The sequence below is a fragment of the Erythrolamprus reginae genome, chromosome 3, assembly GCF_031021105.1.
Source record: "Erythrolamprus reginae isolate rEryReg1 chromosome 3, rEryReg1.hap1, whole genome shotgun sequence".
NCBI lineage: Eukaryota > Metazoa > Chordata > Lepidosauria > Squamata > Dipsadidae > Erythrolamprus > Erythrolamprus reginae.
This window is the reverse complement of record NC_091952.1, coordinates 135,249,007-135,265,600: the sequence shown is the minus strand read 5'-3', so window position 1 is coordinate 135,265,600 and position 16,594 is coordinate 135,249,007. Positions and strand designations below refer to the sequence as shown.

The 16,594-nt window shown below is 40.3% G+C and overlaps 1 protein-coding gene across 1 annotated transcript in view; it reads left to right on the top strand.

Moving 5' to 3' along the window:
* The first annotated feature begins 1,365 nt into the window (after positions 1 to 1,365).
* LOC139164522 (dimethylaniline monooxygenase [N-oxide-forming] 2-like) overlaps positions 1,366 to 16,594 on the top strand; it is a 52,860-nt gene continuing 37,631 nt past the window's right edge. The window contains 6 exon segments of the mRNA XM_070746779.1: positions 1,366 to 1,623; positions 3,488 to 3,651; positions 6,427 to 6,615; positions 9,034 to 9,196; positions 13,662 to 13,804; positions 15,203 to 15,402. Of these exon segments, the coding sequence (XP_070602880.1) occupies positions 3,520 to 3,651; positions 6,427 to 6,615; positions 9,034 to 9,196; positions 13,662 to 13,804; positions 15,203 to 15,402 (827 nt within the window). The 5' untranslated portion in view covers positions 1,366 to 1,623; positions 3,488 to 3,519.

Here is a 16,594-nt window from a genome sequence, read left to right as displayed (position 1 = left end):
GTGATGATGGTGACCGTGGTGAGGGCGAATCATCCCTTGACGGTGTTATGGGTCAGGGACAAGGTTTGGATTAGAACTGTAGCTGGGGAAACCTGGCTTCCGGAAAGGTTCCACTTAGTGACGCCATGCCCAAACCGCAATGACCAGAAAATGGGGTCAGGATGCTTGATGCCTTGGCGACTGTCCTCTGTAGTGACCAGTACTCACTTAGTGGAGGTTCTCGCTTAGTGGCGATGATCACCCAGTGGTGATGAGGCAGGAACGGAGCCAGAAGGGCTTGAAGTTCCTAAGAGTGGCTTACCTAGTGACAGCTCTTCCCTGGTGAAGTGTCTCGCTTAGCGATGGTGGCCATCTAATGATGGTGGACCAGTGAGAGAGACCGAAGTCAAAGTTTATAAATGAGTGGCAGAACTATTTTGCTCTCATCCGCTAACCTCTGGACCATAGGGTCCCCTCCTGAAAGGTTCTCACTTAGTGACACTTACTGGGTGATAGTATTATGTTTAATGGCCATATTCCTTTGACGATGGTGGATCCTTACCAGAGGGTGTCCATGCTCCAGGAGTAAGGATTTGAGGCAAGGGAAGGCAGATATGAGTGACATCTCTGATCCTGCCTCACTTAGCGACGGTTACACTTAGTGTGCTGCCCTTAATGCCAATAACACCCTGGATGATGGTGAATCCTTACCGGTGTTATCCAATGATGAGGTACCACGTATGCAGGTTCAGAGGTATGGGATTGGTCCTATCCCAGCAAGGTGTTGGCTCAAGTAGATGCAATACGTATTGCCAAGGAATAGAAGGTTAGCCTTTAAGTGTATAAGACTCGGGTGGTTGCAGCATTAGGGAAAGGATGTGAAGATACACACACACACACCACTGCAGCATGCAAAAGTAGTACATTCTCACTTTATTCCTCTCTTCTTCTTCTTCTATATTCTTTAATTGAAGGGATTTTTCCTTTTCTCTTTTGAAAAGGGAGATATCAACTATAGTTTTAATAACCCTGATGCTGGCAATAATTAATGGAATTACTATCATAGTGCAATTAATAGTTAAAACGATATCAATAGAATTAATGCTAGTGATAATAATCGTGATAATCTGATAGGGAAAGAGTGAGCCTCCTGTAGGTGAGGCTGGGAGGGGGGGGGTTGTTATCCCCCTAAACATGTTGTAACTTTCCACTCAGTGATGGAGAACAAAGAGTTAACTTTCGGTTTCCTCCCTACTGGGAGGAAAGAGGGGTATGGGGGAGGAGGGGGGAAGGAAGGGGTGGGTTATCCACCCAGTCATTCACCTTGAGCTGGCCTCCTCCTCTTCCCCAAGCCACATCCGGTTCAGCAACCACATGGTCGAGGACAAAGGAATTCCTAAAGGAAGAGACCAAGCGTAGGAAGGAGGGGGGGAAGGGCTTGAAGCAGCCGATCTAAGGCTAGTTCTGGGATAAACTCCCCCCATTTTTTGTGCCAGCATACTAATGCCCAGAAGGGGCTGTATCCCCTTTAATGGCAGATTGCCAAACCACCAGATGATCCTGAGAAATGCAACCAATGGGAGGCTGGCTAAGGCTGATTCTGGCAACTCTTCCGCGGGCATTTAAATGGCCTTCTAGAGCCCGGTAAGGAAAGCGAAAGGGAGCATAACGCTCCATGTTTGTGTGCCTGGCATGATCCAGGATGGGGAAAACACGGGCAGCAAAGCAGCAGCGTAGGAAGAAGGTGGGGGAACAAAGGAGAACAATCCCAACCCCCCTGGCCGTAACAGCGAGCGGCAGTGAGCGTTTCTTTTTTCTACCCCCCCCCCCCCCGGTTTCAGCCCAAAAGAGAAGCGTGGCCGGCAAAATGAATGGGGGGGGACACCAAACTTCGGCACCCTCCCATAGCTAGACCTGTGGACGAGGGACAGGCGTAGGAATGTGGCTGTGCCGTCCCTCAGGGTTTATCGCTCCTCCATCCCCTCCTCAGCGTGGGCTTACTATACTTATGCCGCGTTGGTAGCATGAGAGGAGGAGAGACCCTGCCGACTCTCAAGGCCCTGCCGGACCGATCGGCTTGGTGCTGCTGTTGATTATGCCTGATGTCCAGAATCCTCTGATCCAAATAACATATCCTTGAGTTGTAGCTGTACAAATGAAATGTTACATAGAAACATAGAAGACTGACGGCAGAAAAAGACCTCATGGTCCATCTAGTCTGCCCTTATACTATTTCCTGTATTTTATCTTACAATGGATATATGTTTATCCCAGGCATGTTTAAATTCAGTTACTGTGTATTTACCAACCACGTCTGCTGGAAGTTTGTTCCAAGGATCTACTACTCTTTCAGTAAAATAATATTTTCTCATGTTGCCTTTGATCTTTCCCCCAACTAACTTCAGATTGTGTCCCCTTGTTCTTGTGTTCACTTTCCTGTTAAAAACACTTCCCTCCTGAACCCTATTTAACCCTTTAACATATTTAAATGTTTCGATCATGTCCCCCCTTTTCCTTCTGTCTTCCAGACTATACAGATTGAGTTCATTAAGTCTTTCCTGATACGTTTTATACTTAAGACCTTCCACCATTCTTGTAGCCCGTCTTTGGACCCGTTCAATTTTGTCAATATCTTTTTGTAGGTGAGGTCGTAATTGAGAAAGTAATGCGAAGTTAGGCCTAAGCCTGTAGTCCAGTGAAGGAAAAAGCACATGTCCTATAGTCACGGACTGAATCGAAGAGGGGTTGGTCTTGGGGGGGTCTCCTCCTTTTAAAACTAATCGATTCAGTCCTGATTACGTCACAAGACTATCATAACCCAATCTATTAGAGGATAGTTCCGCCCACTGGAGAAAGACTAATGGGTAAGAGTGCAGGAAAAGTCATGCAGATCTTCCAGGAGTACGTCTGCTGCAAAGTCACACACAAATAACAGAGAAACTATGCTACCATCAGCATTTAACTCTCTGCCTTCCTTTCAGTCTATATTACCAGCAACTATCTGCTAATGCTAAATGGCTTGTAACCCTTCTTGGATGGAGTTTTAGTGACCCCAATACAAAAAAGATATTGAAACTTTGTAAAGAATTAAGAGAAGAGCAACAAAAATGATTAGGGTCCTAAAACATATGAAGAATAATTGCAGGAACTGGGTATAGTTTAGTGAAAACAAGGTGCATCCGTGACATGATAATAGTATTCCTATACTTGAACGAAGTCCACAAGTCTTAAAGTTGCCAAATTTGAAGACCTCTGCTCTAGTGTTAAAAAAGGCCAGAGGGCCTCCTTGAGAAAAGAACAGTAATTTGTGTTCCAATATACAATATAAACAGTGCTTGAATTTACAAGATACTTACTGGCAAAGATATATACTTAAGAAAGGAGAGAGAAGCTTCCTGCTTATGCAACTTCACAAGGAAATAATAGAACTATTGCTACAGAATTATAACCTTTGCATTTTGTGTCCAATAGATAGTAGTGGGTGAACTAATACTCTGCAACTTTCTAGGTTCAGAAAAGCTTCTATCCTGACATTAAGGTATGGGACGAAAAGTGGCCATTATTGGGGCAGGGGTGAGTGGGCTAGCCTCTATCAAGTGCTGCCTAGAGGAAGGACTGGAACCTACCTGCTTTGAAAAAAATGAAGTCATTGGAGGACTTTGGAAATTCACAGTGAGTAGCAGTAATTGAAATTTAAAATTCTGGGAGGGGAAAACCTGTCAAACTGTAGTAATTCTATAAGCAACAACAGAGAAGAACTTCACATGAATGCAAAGACTCTGGAGTTTGGGATTTTTTTTCTGTGTTGTGGGGCCCCTTTTGCTTGCTCAAAGAAAATTTGGGCCCATTAAACTAAAATACAGGTCATCCTTGACTTTGGTGACCATTCAAAATTACAACAGACTGAAAAATGCAACTTGTGACCTCTTTTCATAGTATACTTCCGGAACTGTCTTCTGCCGGACGAATCCCAGTGGCCGATAAGGTCCCACAGAGTTGACCTTCTCCGTTGACTAAACAATGTCGTCTGGGGGCCCCCAGGGGAAGAGCCTTCTCTGTGGCGGCCCCAGCCCTCTGGAATCAACTCCCTCCAGAGATCAGAACTGCCCCCACCCCACCCACCTATATCGCCAGGCATGGGGGAATTGGGACATCTCCCCCAGGCTTTTAAAGTTTTATGTATGGCATGTGTGTGTTGCATGGTTTTTAAATGATGGGTTTTTAAGGTGCTTTTTTAATATTAGATTTCTTTACATTGTCACACTGTTTTATTATTGTTGTGAGCCACCCCGAATCTTCGGAGAGGGGCTGCATACAAATCTAATAAATTATTATTATTATTATTATTATTATTATTATTATTATTATTATTATTATTATTACAAACTTTGCAGCATCCGCATGATCTTGTCATCAAAATTCAGATGCATGGCAACTGGTTCATATTTGTGATGGTTGCTGTGTCCCAGGATCATGTAGTCACCTTTTGCAACTTACTGACAAGCAAAATCAACGTGGAAGCCACATTCACTTAACAACCAGGTTATTAACTTATCAACTGCAGTGATTCCTTTAACAACTCAAAGTCGTAAAATAGGGCAAATGTCTCACTTAACAAAATAAATTTTGGGGTCAATTATGGTCGTAAGTTGAAGACTACCTACAACTGTTTTGCCCTCCAAAAACCATGTTGCAAGGATTAAAGTATTTTTTAAAACAATACCCACGAAATAATAGGAAGATTCTATAGACTAAAAAGAAAGCAAGAGATAATCTTGCTCTGAGCAACAAAAAGCTTCTGGAACTGGTTTGGTTGATGCCGGTCTTTGGGCGCCACCATCTTTCTGTTTGGATTTTTTTTAATTTTTTTTTAAAATATTCTGAGCATGCACAGAAACCAAGTTTCTGACACTGTGCACATGGTCACCATCTTGTTTTTGGCATTTTCAGAGAAGGGCAGCATATAAGTCTAATAACATTATTATTATTATTATTATTATTATTATTATTATTATTATTATTATGTCAATACAACACAGCAAACGAGATCACTATACAGTATTGGATTTCATATTTCATCATCAGTCAGGCGCTTCCCAAGCACCTAGGACTGCGTGATGTAGCGGTGAATTATGTTTGCCGATCCCAGTAAAGCGGCCTTTTGCAATTGACAGATGGAGATTTTGTCAATTCCGATGGTTTTCAAATGTCCGCTGAGATCCTTTGGCACTGCGCCCAGCCTGCCAAGTACCACTGGGATCACTTTCACTGGCTTATGCCAGAGTCGTTGCAGCTCGATTTTTAGATCTTCGTATTTCACTAATTTCTCTAGCTGCTTCTCCTCAATTCTGCTGTCCCCTGGGATTGCGATGTCGATGATCCATACTTTCTTTTTCTCCACAATCAGGATGTCTGGTGTGTTATGCTTCAGAATTTGGTCAGTCTGAAGTCGGAAATCCCACAGTAGTTTTGCTTGTCCATTTTTGACCACTTTTTCGGGCTTATGATCCCACCAGTTCTTTGCCACTGGTAGATGGTAGTTCTGGCACAAGTTGTTATTATTATTAATAATAATAATAATAATAATAATAATAATAATAATAATAATAAGCACAAGGAAGTGAACTGGCAGCAAGGTGAGTTAGAAACCCCCATGAGTTTATCATATAAATAATAACTAGTAATTACCATAATTAAAAAAACAAAAACATCATGGACCACTAGGTCTTTTTCTGCTGTCAGTTTTCTATGTTTCTATAATGAAGTTTAGGATATATGCATTTAACTAGTTGTAAGCACATTGACTTCACCACACAGCTGTTTTTTGATAAATTGAGTGCCACACATATATGAAGCTGTACATGTATGATATATACTCTCAGGTGATGGTGCATAAGTAGGAGGTATTAAAATCTCCTACTATCATATTTTACTAACATAGCTTAAACATATTAAAACCCCTTTGTACCCTTTCCTGTTTGATGAAGGACAAAGAAACCAGGCATTCTCAACACAGTTTTACAGATAGGAAGCATGTCTATAGACAACAGTGTGTCACAGATATTATTTATGTGTTCTTAAGACTCACTGTATCAAAAAGTGTCCTTTGGAATGTTAAAATGAAACAAATGAACACACAAGCACATATCTAATTAAATGTAATTGTAGAATATGATGAAAATGCAATGTCATTTTATTTATTTATTTATTTATTGTTTACATTTATATGCCACTCTTTTTGTTATTTAAAACTGGACTGCTAAGGTCATTAAAATAAAGGTAGCTTATACATGTTACTGGTCATCAGAATTAAGTAAAACCAGATTTATCCCGTGGCTAAAGCATATTACATATAAATAGTAGGTTGCATTGCAAAACACTTTCAAAATCATTTTTAAAGGTTTATACACATTTTACTATATTATATACAGTACAACCATTTTACAGGACATTCCTGAAAAGGGAAGGACCAGTGTTTACAGATCTGTGGTGAGCAACACGTCCAAGGAAATGAGCTGCTTCAGTGACTTCCCATTTCCAGAAAGCTGTCCTAACTACCCACATCATTCCTTATTCCTGGAGTATCTCAAGGATTATGCTAAACATTTTCACCTTCTGGACTTCATTCAGTTTAAGGTGAGGGAGGAAATAGATGTTCCTGCAATAGTCATAATAGAAAAGGGCTGTAAATGTTAAGTGACATTTCAATCACTATGATACGTTAAAAAATATTAGAACTCCACTATATTAGAGAGATTCCATAGAACCCTAGAATCATAGGGATGGAAGGGACCTGCTCTAATATCTAGTTAGCTACCTCTGGGAAGCTCTCTGCAGTCTGCCTCCTACTCCTATACAGTATTTATTTATGTATTTGAATTTTATTCCAATGTTATCCCAGAAATATAGTGTACATATACAACACTCTTTGAGTGGGTTATATGACATCCTGTAAAAACCTGGAATTTACACTTTAGATTGGATTACATAGAAAAGGAGACACACAATCTCTGCTAGATATGGATAGTAGTGAGAGATTTATTACTGAACCAAAAATTTCTTCTGAGTGCTTAGTGCTCTTATTATGCCTATTGAGTAGTAATAATTTCTTATTAGTAATAATCATTTCTTATCATATATTAGTGATAGGAAGAAGAAAAACTGCGGCATCATGAAGCTTAGTACTGGGAATAATACATGCATTGATGGGAATAAGGAGATCACTGACCATTTCAATAGCTACTTCTGTTCAGTTTTCTCAAAAGACACCTTACAAAATAATACTATAGAGGGATATAGCATTGCTTCCAGCTGTATGGATTCAGCTCCAGTGATCTTAGAAGCCGATGTCTAAGAAGAACTTGAATGATTAAAGATAAATAAGGCAATGGGTCCAGATGGCATACACCCCAGAGTTCTTAAAGAACTCAGATTTGTCATTGCTGCCCCCCTGACTGATTTGGTGAACCAATCCCTGTTAACAGGAGATGTTCCTGGGGATTGGAGAATGGCCAGTGTTGTGCCTATCCACAAGAAGGGCAGTAGAGAAGAAGCTGGTAACTACAGGCCAGTTAGCTTGACATCAGTTGTAGTTAAAATGATGGAGACTCTACTCAAAAAGAGGATAAATCAGCACCTCAAAAACAATAACTTATTGGACTCAAAGCAGCATGGCTTTACTGAAGGCAAATCATGTCAGACTAATCTCATTGATTCCTTTGACTATGTCACAAAGGTGTTGGATGAAGGTGGTGCCGTGGATATTGCCTACCTGGACTTCAGCAAAGCCTTTGATACGGTTCCACATAAAGAGCTGATAGATAAATTAGTGAAGATTGGACTTAATCCCTAGAAAGTTCAATGGATTTGCAGCTGGCTGAAGCATAGACATCAGAGAGTTATTGTTAATGGCAAGTATTCTGAGCAGAGACAGGTTACAAGCGGTGTGCCACAAGGGTCTGTTCTGGGTCCTATTCTTTTTAATATGTTTGTGAGTGACATAGGGGAAGGTTTGGTAGGGAAGGTTTGCCTATTTGCTGATGACTCTAAAGAGTGCAATAGGGTTGATATTCCTGGAGGCGTCTGTAATATGGTAAATGATTTAGCTTTACTAGATAAATGGTCAAAGCAATGGAAACTGCAGTTTAATGTTTCCAAATGTAAAATAATGCACTTGGGGAAAAGGAATCCTCAATCTGAGTATTGTATTGGCAGTTCTGTGTTAGCAAAAACTTCAGAAGAAAAGGATTTAGGGGTAGTGATTTCTGACAGTCTCAAATTGGGTGAACAGTGCAGTCAGGTGGTAGGGAAAGCAAGTAGGATGCTTGGCTGCATAGCTAGAGGTATAACAAGCAGGAAGAGGGAGATTATGATCCCGCTATATAGAGTGCTGGTGAGACCACATTTGGAATACTGTGTTCAGTTCTGGAGACCTCACCTACAAAAAGATATTGACAAAATTGAATGGGTCCAAAGACGGGCTACAAGAATGGTGGAAGGTCTTAAGCATAAAACATATCAGGAAAGACTTAATGAACTCAATTTGTATAGTCTGGAGGACAGAAGGAAGAGGGGGGACATGATTGAAATATTTAAATATGTTGAAGGGTTAAATAAGATCCAGGAGGGAAGTGTTTTTAATAGGAAAGTGAACACAAGAACAAGGGGACACAATTTGAAGTTAGTTGGGGGAAAGATCAAAAGCAACATGAGAAAATATTATTTTACTGAAAGAGTAGTAGATCCTTGGAACAAACGTCCAGCAGACATGGTAGATAAATCCACAGTAACTGAATTTAAACATGCCTGGGATAAACATATATCCATCCTAAGATAAAATACAGAAAATAGTATAAGGGCAGACTAGATGGACCATGAGATCTTTTTCTGCCGTCAGACTTCTATGTTTCTATGTTCCTTATTACACCTATTGAGTATCCTCTTATCTAGTAATCCTCACAAATTTCAATAGAAAACAAACTAATAGCAAAATAGGGGATGTCATCACTCTATAATGATGCCAAGTTATTTTGTTTTGTTTGCGGGTTATACAAGACTACAGTTTACAGCATTAGAAAACATCCAGATTTCACAACTACTGGACAATGGGTGGTCTACACAGAGGCTAATGGAAAAAAGGCATCCACTGTCTTTGATGCAGTTATGATTTGCACTGGCCGTTTTGCAGAACCTAATCTACCCTTAGATTCTTTCCCTGGTGAGTTTTGATCAAATTTGCTAAATACAAATAAGCTAATGTGACTATGGATCCAGCTATCTTTTTTTAAATGGTCTTATGCAAATATGTAGATTGAAAGTACTACAAAACTTTGGTTCAGGTTGGTTGATAAAATGTTTTTTTCTATAGGAACTTCCATAGTTGCCGAGAGCAATAATGATGTTTACCTACAGGGATTGATCTGGCATTGACTGAGGTCAAGCCTTCTTTTCTGACACTTCAATTCTATGGAATATTTTCCACAAAGTCCGTAAAACATATTTTATTTTACAACTATTGCTCAATTACAGTACATGCCTTTTTAGACAGGTGGCTATCCAGTCTTTCTTAAAAACCTCCAGTGATGGAGAACTCAAAACATCTGAAGGCAAGCTATTCCACTAGTTAAATGTCTTCACTGTTAGAAAGTTTCTCCTTAATTCCAGGTTGTTTCTTTCGTTGATTGGTTTCCATCCATTGTTTCTTGTCTTTACTTTGACTTCTTTGTGGTAGCCCCTCAAATACCAAAATACTGTACTGCTATCACATCACCCCTAGTTCTTCTTTTCTCTAGAATGGCTGCAACCATTCTTCATACGTTTTTGTCTCTAGTCCCTTTATTATCTTAGTTGTGCTTCTCTGCACTTTATAAAATGATACTAATACTGCACATGATTTTGTTTCTTTGCCTCTGTTTATAAACACCAAGGATTGTATTAGCTTTTTTGGCTTTTGCTGCACATTGCTGATTCGTGATTAAGAACATAAGAACATAAGAAGAGCCATGCTGAATCAGGCCAAAGCCCATCGAGTCCAGCATTTTGTGTCACACAGTGGCCCACCAATTGTACATGGGGATCTTGAGTAGAAAGAAAAGCAAAAGCTTCCCTTTCCCTTGACCCCCAACAAATGATACTGCCTGCCTCAACTAACATAGAGGCAGCACATGGACATCCATTTCAATAAACACTGATAAACTTGGCATCTATGAATCTGTCTAATCCTGCCTTGAAGCTATCAAGGCTGATAGCTGTCACGCCCTCTTCTGGAACTGAATTCCATAAACCAACAACCTCTGGGTGAAGAAATGTTTCCCTTTATTTGTCCTCGCTTTCTTACCTATGAGCTTTAGGGAGTGCCCCCTCGTCCTAGTACTGTGTGATAGAGAAAATAATTTTTCTCTATCCACCTTTTCTATCCCATGCATAATTTTATACACTTCGATCAAGTCACCACTTAAACGCCGTCTTTCAAGGCTGAAGAGACCAAGGCATTGCAACCTGGTTTCATAAGGAAGGTGCTCCATTTCCTTCATCATACTTGTTGCCCTTTTTTGCACCTTTTCCAGTTCCATTATATCCTTCTTGAGGTGAGGTAACCAGAACTGTACACAGTACTCCAAGTGTGGTTGTCAACATCGATTTGTACAGAGGCAATACAACATATACTGACTTATTTTGATTCCCTTCCTAATCATGCCAAGCATGAAATTTGCTATTTTTATTGCTGCTGCGCACTGGGTTGACCTCTTCATTGAGTGTCCACCAAAATCCCAAGATCCCTTTCTTGGGTTGTCTCAGATGGCTTGGTCCCCATCAGTTGGTAGGTATAATTGGGGTTCTTTACCCCAATATGCATAACTTTGCACTTGTTTAGGCTAAAATGCATTTGCCATTTTGTTGCCCACTCACTCAATTTCAAGAGATCCTTCTGGAGCTCCCAACAATCAGTTTCACTTTTCACTACCCAAAACAATTTAGTGTCATCAGCAAACTTTGCTAACTCACTATTTACTTCTACATCCAGATCATTAATGAATAAATTAAAAAGTAAAGGTCCCAAAACTGAACCTTGGGGTACACCACTTCTCACTTCTTTCCATCCAGAGAATTGTCCATTTATTGCCATCCTTTGCTTCCTACAATTTAGCCAGTTACCAATCCAGGACAAGACCTGTCCTCTAATTCCATGACTGAAGAGCATTTTTAGGAGCCTTTGGTGAGGGACTTTGTCAAAAGCCTTTTGAAAGTCAAGATATACAATATCAACTGGGTCCCCTTTATCTATGTGTTTATTTACACCCTCAAATAATTCTAACAAGTTAGTAAGACATGATTTGCCTTTGCAGAAACCATGTTGATTTTCTTTCAGCAATGCCTGTTTTTCTATGTGCCCAGTAATTTTATCTTTAATCGTGGTTTCTATCACTTTGCCTGGAACTGAGGTTAAACTGACTGGTCTATAATTTCCTGGATCACCCCTGGATCCTTTCTTGAAGATTGGGGTTACATTTGCCTCCCTCCAATCTTCAGGTACAGTGCCTGATCTTAGAGAAAGATTATATGTTTTAGCTAGAAGTTCAGCAATTTCACACTTGAGTTCCTTGAGAACTCTAGGGTGGATGTCATCTGGACCTGGCGATTTGTTGACATTTAGTTTAGAAAGGCATGCAAGAACATCTTCCTTGTTTATCTCTATCTGGTTTAATTCTTCTAATTCCCTCCCTGAGAAAACTAATTCAGAGGCAGGCAAATGCTCTCTATCCTCCTCAGTGAAAACAGAGGCAAAGAAGTCATTTAGCCTCTCAGCAATCTCCTTGTCTTCTCTAATTATCCCCTTCTGACCATTGTCATTGAGTGGCCCAACTGTTTTTCTGGTTGGGTTCCTGCTTCTGATGTACTTAAAAAAGGTTTTGTTATTCTTTTTAATATTCTTTGCTATATGCTCATCAAAATCTCTCTTGGCTTTCCTGACTATCGCCTTGCATTTGGTCTGCAAGAGTTTGTGATCCTTCTTGTTCTCCTCGGTAAGAATCGCCTTCCATTTCTTAAATGAGTTTTTCTTCTTTCCAATAACCTCCTTTACCTCATTCGTAAGCCATACTGGTATCCTCTTGGACTTTCCAGTCTTCTTTCTTCTTTTAGGAATGCATTTGAGTTGAGCCTGTTGTAACGTATTTTTAAACAGTTTCCAAGCATTTTGGAGGGATTTGACTTTTTTTACTGTTCCTTTTAGTTTTCTTCTTTACTATTTTCCTCATTTTGGCGAAATTCCCTCTGTGAAAGTTTAAGATCTCTGTTTGTTTTCACTGACAATTTTCTATCCATGGTTAAGTTGAAGGTTATTGTGTTGTGATCGCTGGTTCCTATGGGTTCGGTTACAAAGAAATCAAGTGATTAAGTGATCGTCCACTAGGATTCCAGGGCCCTTCTCACAATTAAGTGTTTTTGAGCCAGGTTTCACCTAATATGTACTTGTCCTTTGGTTTTTCCTGCCTAGGTGTAAAGTTTTGCTTTTCTCCACATTCTTCCATTGAGGACCTGTATACTGCACGAGTCAAAAAGAGGGCGGGGAAAATATTTACTGACCCTTCACATCCTGGACACAAATTGTTTCAACTCCTACCCTCAAAATGTCGCTACAGAGCACTGCACACCAAGACAACTAGACACAAGAACAGTTTTTTCCCGAACGCCATCACTCTACTAAACAAATAATTCCCTCAACACTGTCAGACTTTCTACTAAATCTGCACTTCTATTCTACTAGTTTTTCTCATCATTCCTATCAGCCATTTCCTCCCATGTTGACTGTATGACTGTAACTTGTTGCGTATATCCTAAGATTTTTATTAATATTGCTTCTTCATTGCTTATTTGACCCCTATGACAATCATTAAGTGTTGTACCACATGATTCTTGACAAATGTATATTTTATTTTATGTACGTTGAGAGCATATGCACCAAGACAAATTCCTTGTGTGTCCAATCACACTTGGCCAATAAAAATTCTATTCTATTCTATTCTTTAAATTTCATGTTGTTGGATAAGGTTCATTCTTCAAGTCTGTAAAGATCTTTTTGAATCATAAATTTGTCTTCTGGGGTGTTGACTATTCCTGTCAGCTTAGTGTCATCTGCAAATTTGATGAGTTCCCCTCTTTTTCCATCATCTAATTCATTTATGAAGAGAGTGAAGAGTACTGAGCTTAATACCGAACCTTCTGATACCCCACTACTTATTCCCGACATATAGATGTACAGTAGTACCAATAATCTAACAAATAAGGACTACTCATTGAAAATGATTTGTCAGCATTCATTTTGGGGGGCTATCCTGGATCAGACTAAAATCACCTTTCTAGTCTTGGCATGTATAATTTGAACAAGAAATAGCCAGTGGGGAAGGATGGAGTGTTATGGGGTCTGGGCAAAAAGTAATTTTATTACATGTTCTTGCAATATGAGAATTGATAGCAATTCTCCATATCCTTGCTTATTTTCAATGAGAAAGATGATTTTTAAAAAATGGTTTCTCTCATGAAGAACAGATTCAGAAAGCAGAGAGGCAATTATAATAGGAATTACAGTAAGGATAAAGATCTAAAACCACCTTATCTCACTTTTTATTGTCAGGGAGAAATGTCTCGTGAAACGTGACATTGTCTTTTCTGTCATTTTACAGGAATTGAAAACTTTAAAGGTCATTACATGCATAGCTGGGAATACAGAGATCCCAAAGGGTTGGAGGGTAAAAAAGTTCTGATCCTTGGTGCTGGGAACACTGGAGGCGATGTTGCCGCTGAAGTGAGCCGCACAGCTGCCAAGGTATGTTTGCTGAATCAATGACTGCTATGCTCCTACTCTTTAATAGGAAATGAGTGGTTTTATCTTGGAGTCACCATCATCACCACACAATATCAATTTTTAAAGAGCAGAGTCAGAAGCAGTGGAGCATGGTTTTGCCATATTTAGTGCCTACTTGGTGCTCTTTCACTCTTCCTTTCATGAGGAGTCATATGCTAAGTGCATGACAAGTAAACATTAAGTAGAACTTTTATTACTACAGTATTTTCTTCTGAGTTGCTGACTATGACTGTCATAGCTATTTCAACAAAGCTGGTCTAAGCACATGCATCTCCTGAAAGCTTTCGTTTTATTTGTTTCTATGGTGTTACTTTAGTTGTTTTCTATTTCCTCCAAGTATAGGTCTAAAGGCTTTGTTCAGAAAACTATTTCTGGGCTGCAAAATCCTAACAAAAGGCCTGGTAGTTGATAGACATCACCAAAATGTTCCTGTTTTAAAACATCACAATGATGCAATCAAATGTTCCTTGACATACAATCATTTGTTTAGTGACCATTCAGTTACAATGGCATTGAAAAAAGTGACATCACCAATTTTCACACTTATTATCATTGCAGCATCCCCATGATCATGTGATCAGAATTTGGATGTTTGGCAACTGGTTCATATATTTATGATGGTTGCAATGTCCTGGGCTCAAGTGACCAACGTTTACAATCTTTTAAGAAGCAAAATCAATGGAGAAGCCAGATTCACATAACTACCTTTTTACTAATTTAACAACTGCAGCAATTCATTTAATAAGATTGTAAAATGGGATAAAACTCACTTAAGAGCTGTCTCACTTAACAACAGAAATTTGGTCACAGTCGAGAACCAGCTGTACCTTATTTCAGAATTATTGCCCCTCCTGCACTGCTTTCTAATTCTTTCTTGAAAATATTGCCCAAAGTTTTTATCTTGCCATATTCTGTAGCCTCTTATAAGTTATGCACTATTAGGTCATATTATTCCCACATCCTTAGTTGTAAGCCTGAGATAATATTGCTCTTCCATACTATGTGCATCCATTGGATATTGTTTTAATGTTTTTGTTTTAGTAACGCTGTCTATCTTACCAAAGGATTTAACCTCCTTTTTTGCTTTTTACTTCTAGACTAGGTCACTTCCCACTCATCAGTAGTTGAATTGTTCCTAGCAGTGAACGGCTACCAAAACTTTTACTACCACATTGTGGGCGTGGCTTATGCAGGATGCCCTGCATTTTCTTTCAACATCTTTCAGTGCAAATTGGGTGCTCTGGGGTGGAGCTCTATTTTGGCTAACCCACCGCGTTTCCCCACCACCACCACCCACCATCCAGGCAGTAGCCCACCCCTGGTTCCTAGAAACGCTCTTTTCAGTTTTTCACCCCTTAGGTCTTTCTCAGCACCAGAAATGGAACCTGGGTAGTAAGTCGGATGTCACAAGCTGGCTGGCCTCTTGATATGGTTTTCCAAACTCGATTTGTACACTTCATTGAAAGCCTTCTTCCTGTCAGCATTAAGGACAAGTTATTGGCAATGAAATACAATCAATGGTTTAACCATAAGAATTATGGATTGATCCCTATTAAAAGGTAATCTCTTTTACTATGAATTAAATATATTTGCCAAAATGCTGATGTTAGAAAAAATGAAGTCTGCTAGTAATAATGATAATAATAATAATAATAATAATAATAATAATAATAATAATTTATTAGATTTGTATGCCGCCCCTCTCCGAAGACTCGGGGCGGCTCACAACAAGCGATAAAACAATATTGTACAGGCACAAATCTAATATTAAGAAAAAACTAAAAACCCTATCAATTTAAAAAACCAAACAACACATACATACCAAACATAAATTATAATAAGCCTGGGGGAAAGGTGTCTCAAATCCCCCATGCCTGGCGGTATAGATGGGTCTTAAGTAGTTTACAGAAGACAAGGAGGGTGGGAGCAGTTCTAATCTCTGGGGGGAGTTGATTCCAGAGGGCCGGGGCCGCCACAGAGAAGGCTCTTCCCCTGGGGCCCGCCAGACGACATTGTTTAGTCGACGGGACCCGGAGAAGGCCGACTCTGTGGGACCTTATTGGCCGCTGGGATTCGTGCGGTAGTAGGCGGTTCCGGAGGTATTCTGGTCCAATGCCATGTAGGGCTTTAAAGGTCATGACCAACACTTTGAATTGGGACCGGAAACTGATCGGCAGCCAATGCAGGCCACGGAGTGTTGTAGAAACGTGGGCGAATCTGGGAAGCCCCACGATGGCTCTCGCGGCTGCGTTCTGCACGATCTGAAGTTTCCGAACACTTTTCAAAGGTAGCCCCATGTAGAGAGCGTTGCAGTAATCGAACCTCGAGGTGATAAGGGCATGAGTGACTGTGAGTAATGACTCCCTGTCCAAATAGGGCCGCAACTGGTGCACCAGGCGAACCTGGGCAAACGCCCTCCTCGCCACAGCCGAAAGATGATGTTCCAATGTCAGCTGTAGATCGAGGAGGACGCCCAAGTTGCGCACCCTCTCTGAGGAGGTCAGTAGTTCCCCCCCCAGGGTAATGGATGGACAGATGGAATTGTCCTTGGGAGGCAACACCCACAGCCACTCCGTCTTGTCTGGATTGAGTTTGAGTTTGTTGACACCCATCCAGTCCCCAACAGCCTCCAGGCACCGGCACATCACTTCCACTGCTTCGCTGACTGGACATGGGGTGGAGATGTACAACTGGGTATCATCCGCATATTGATGATACCTCACCCCATGCCCTTGGATGATCTCACCCAGC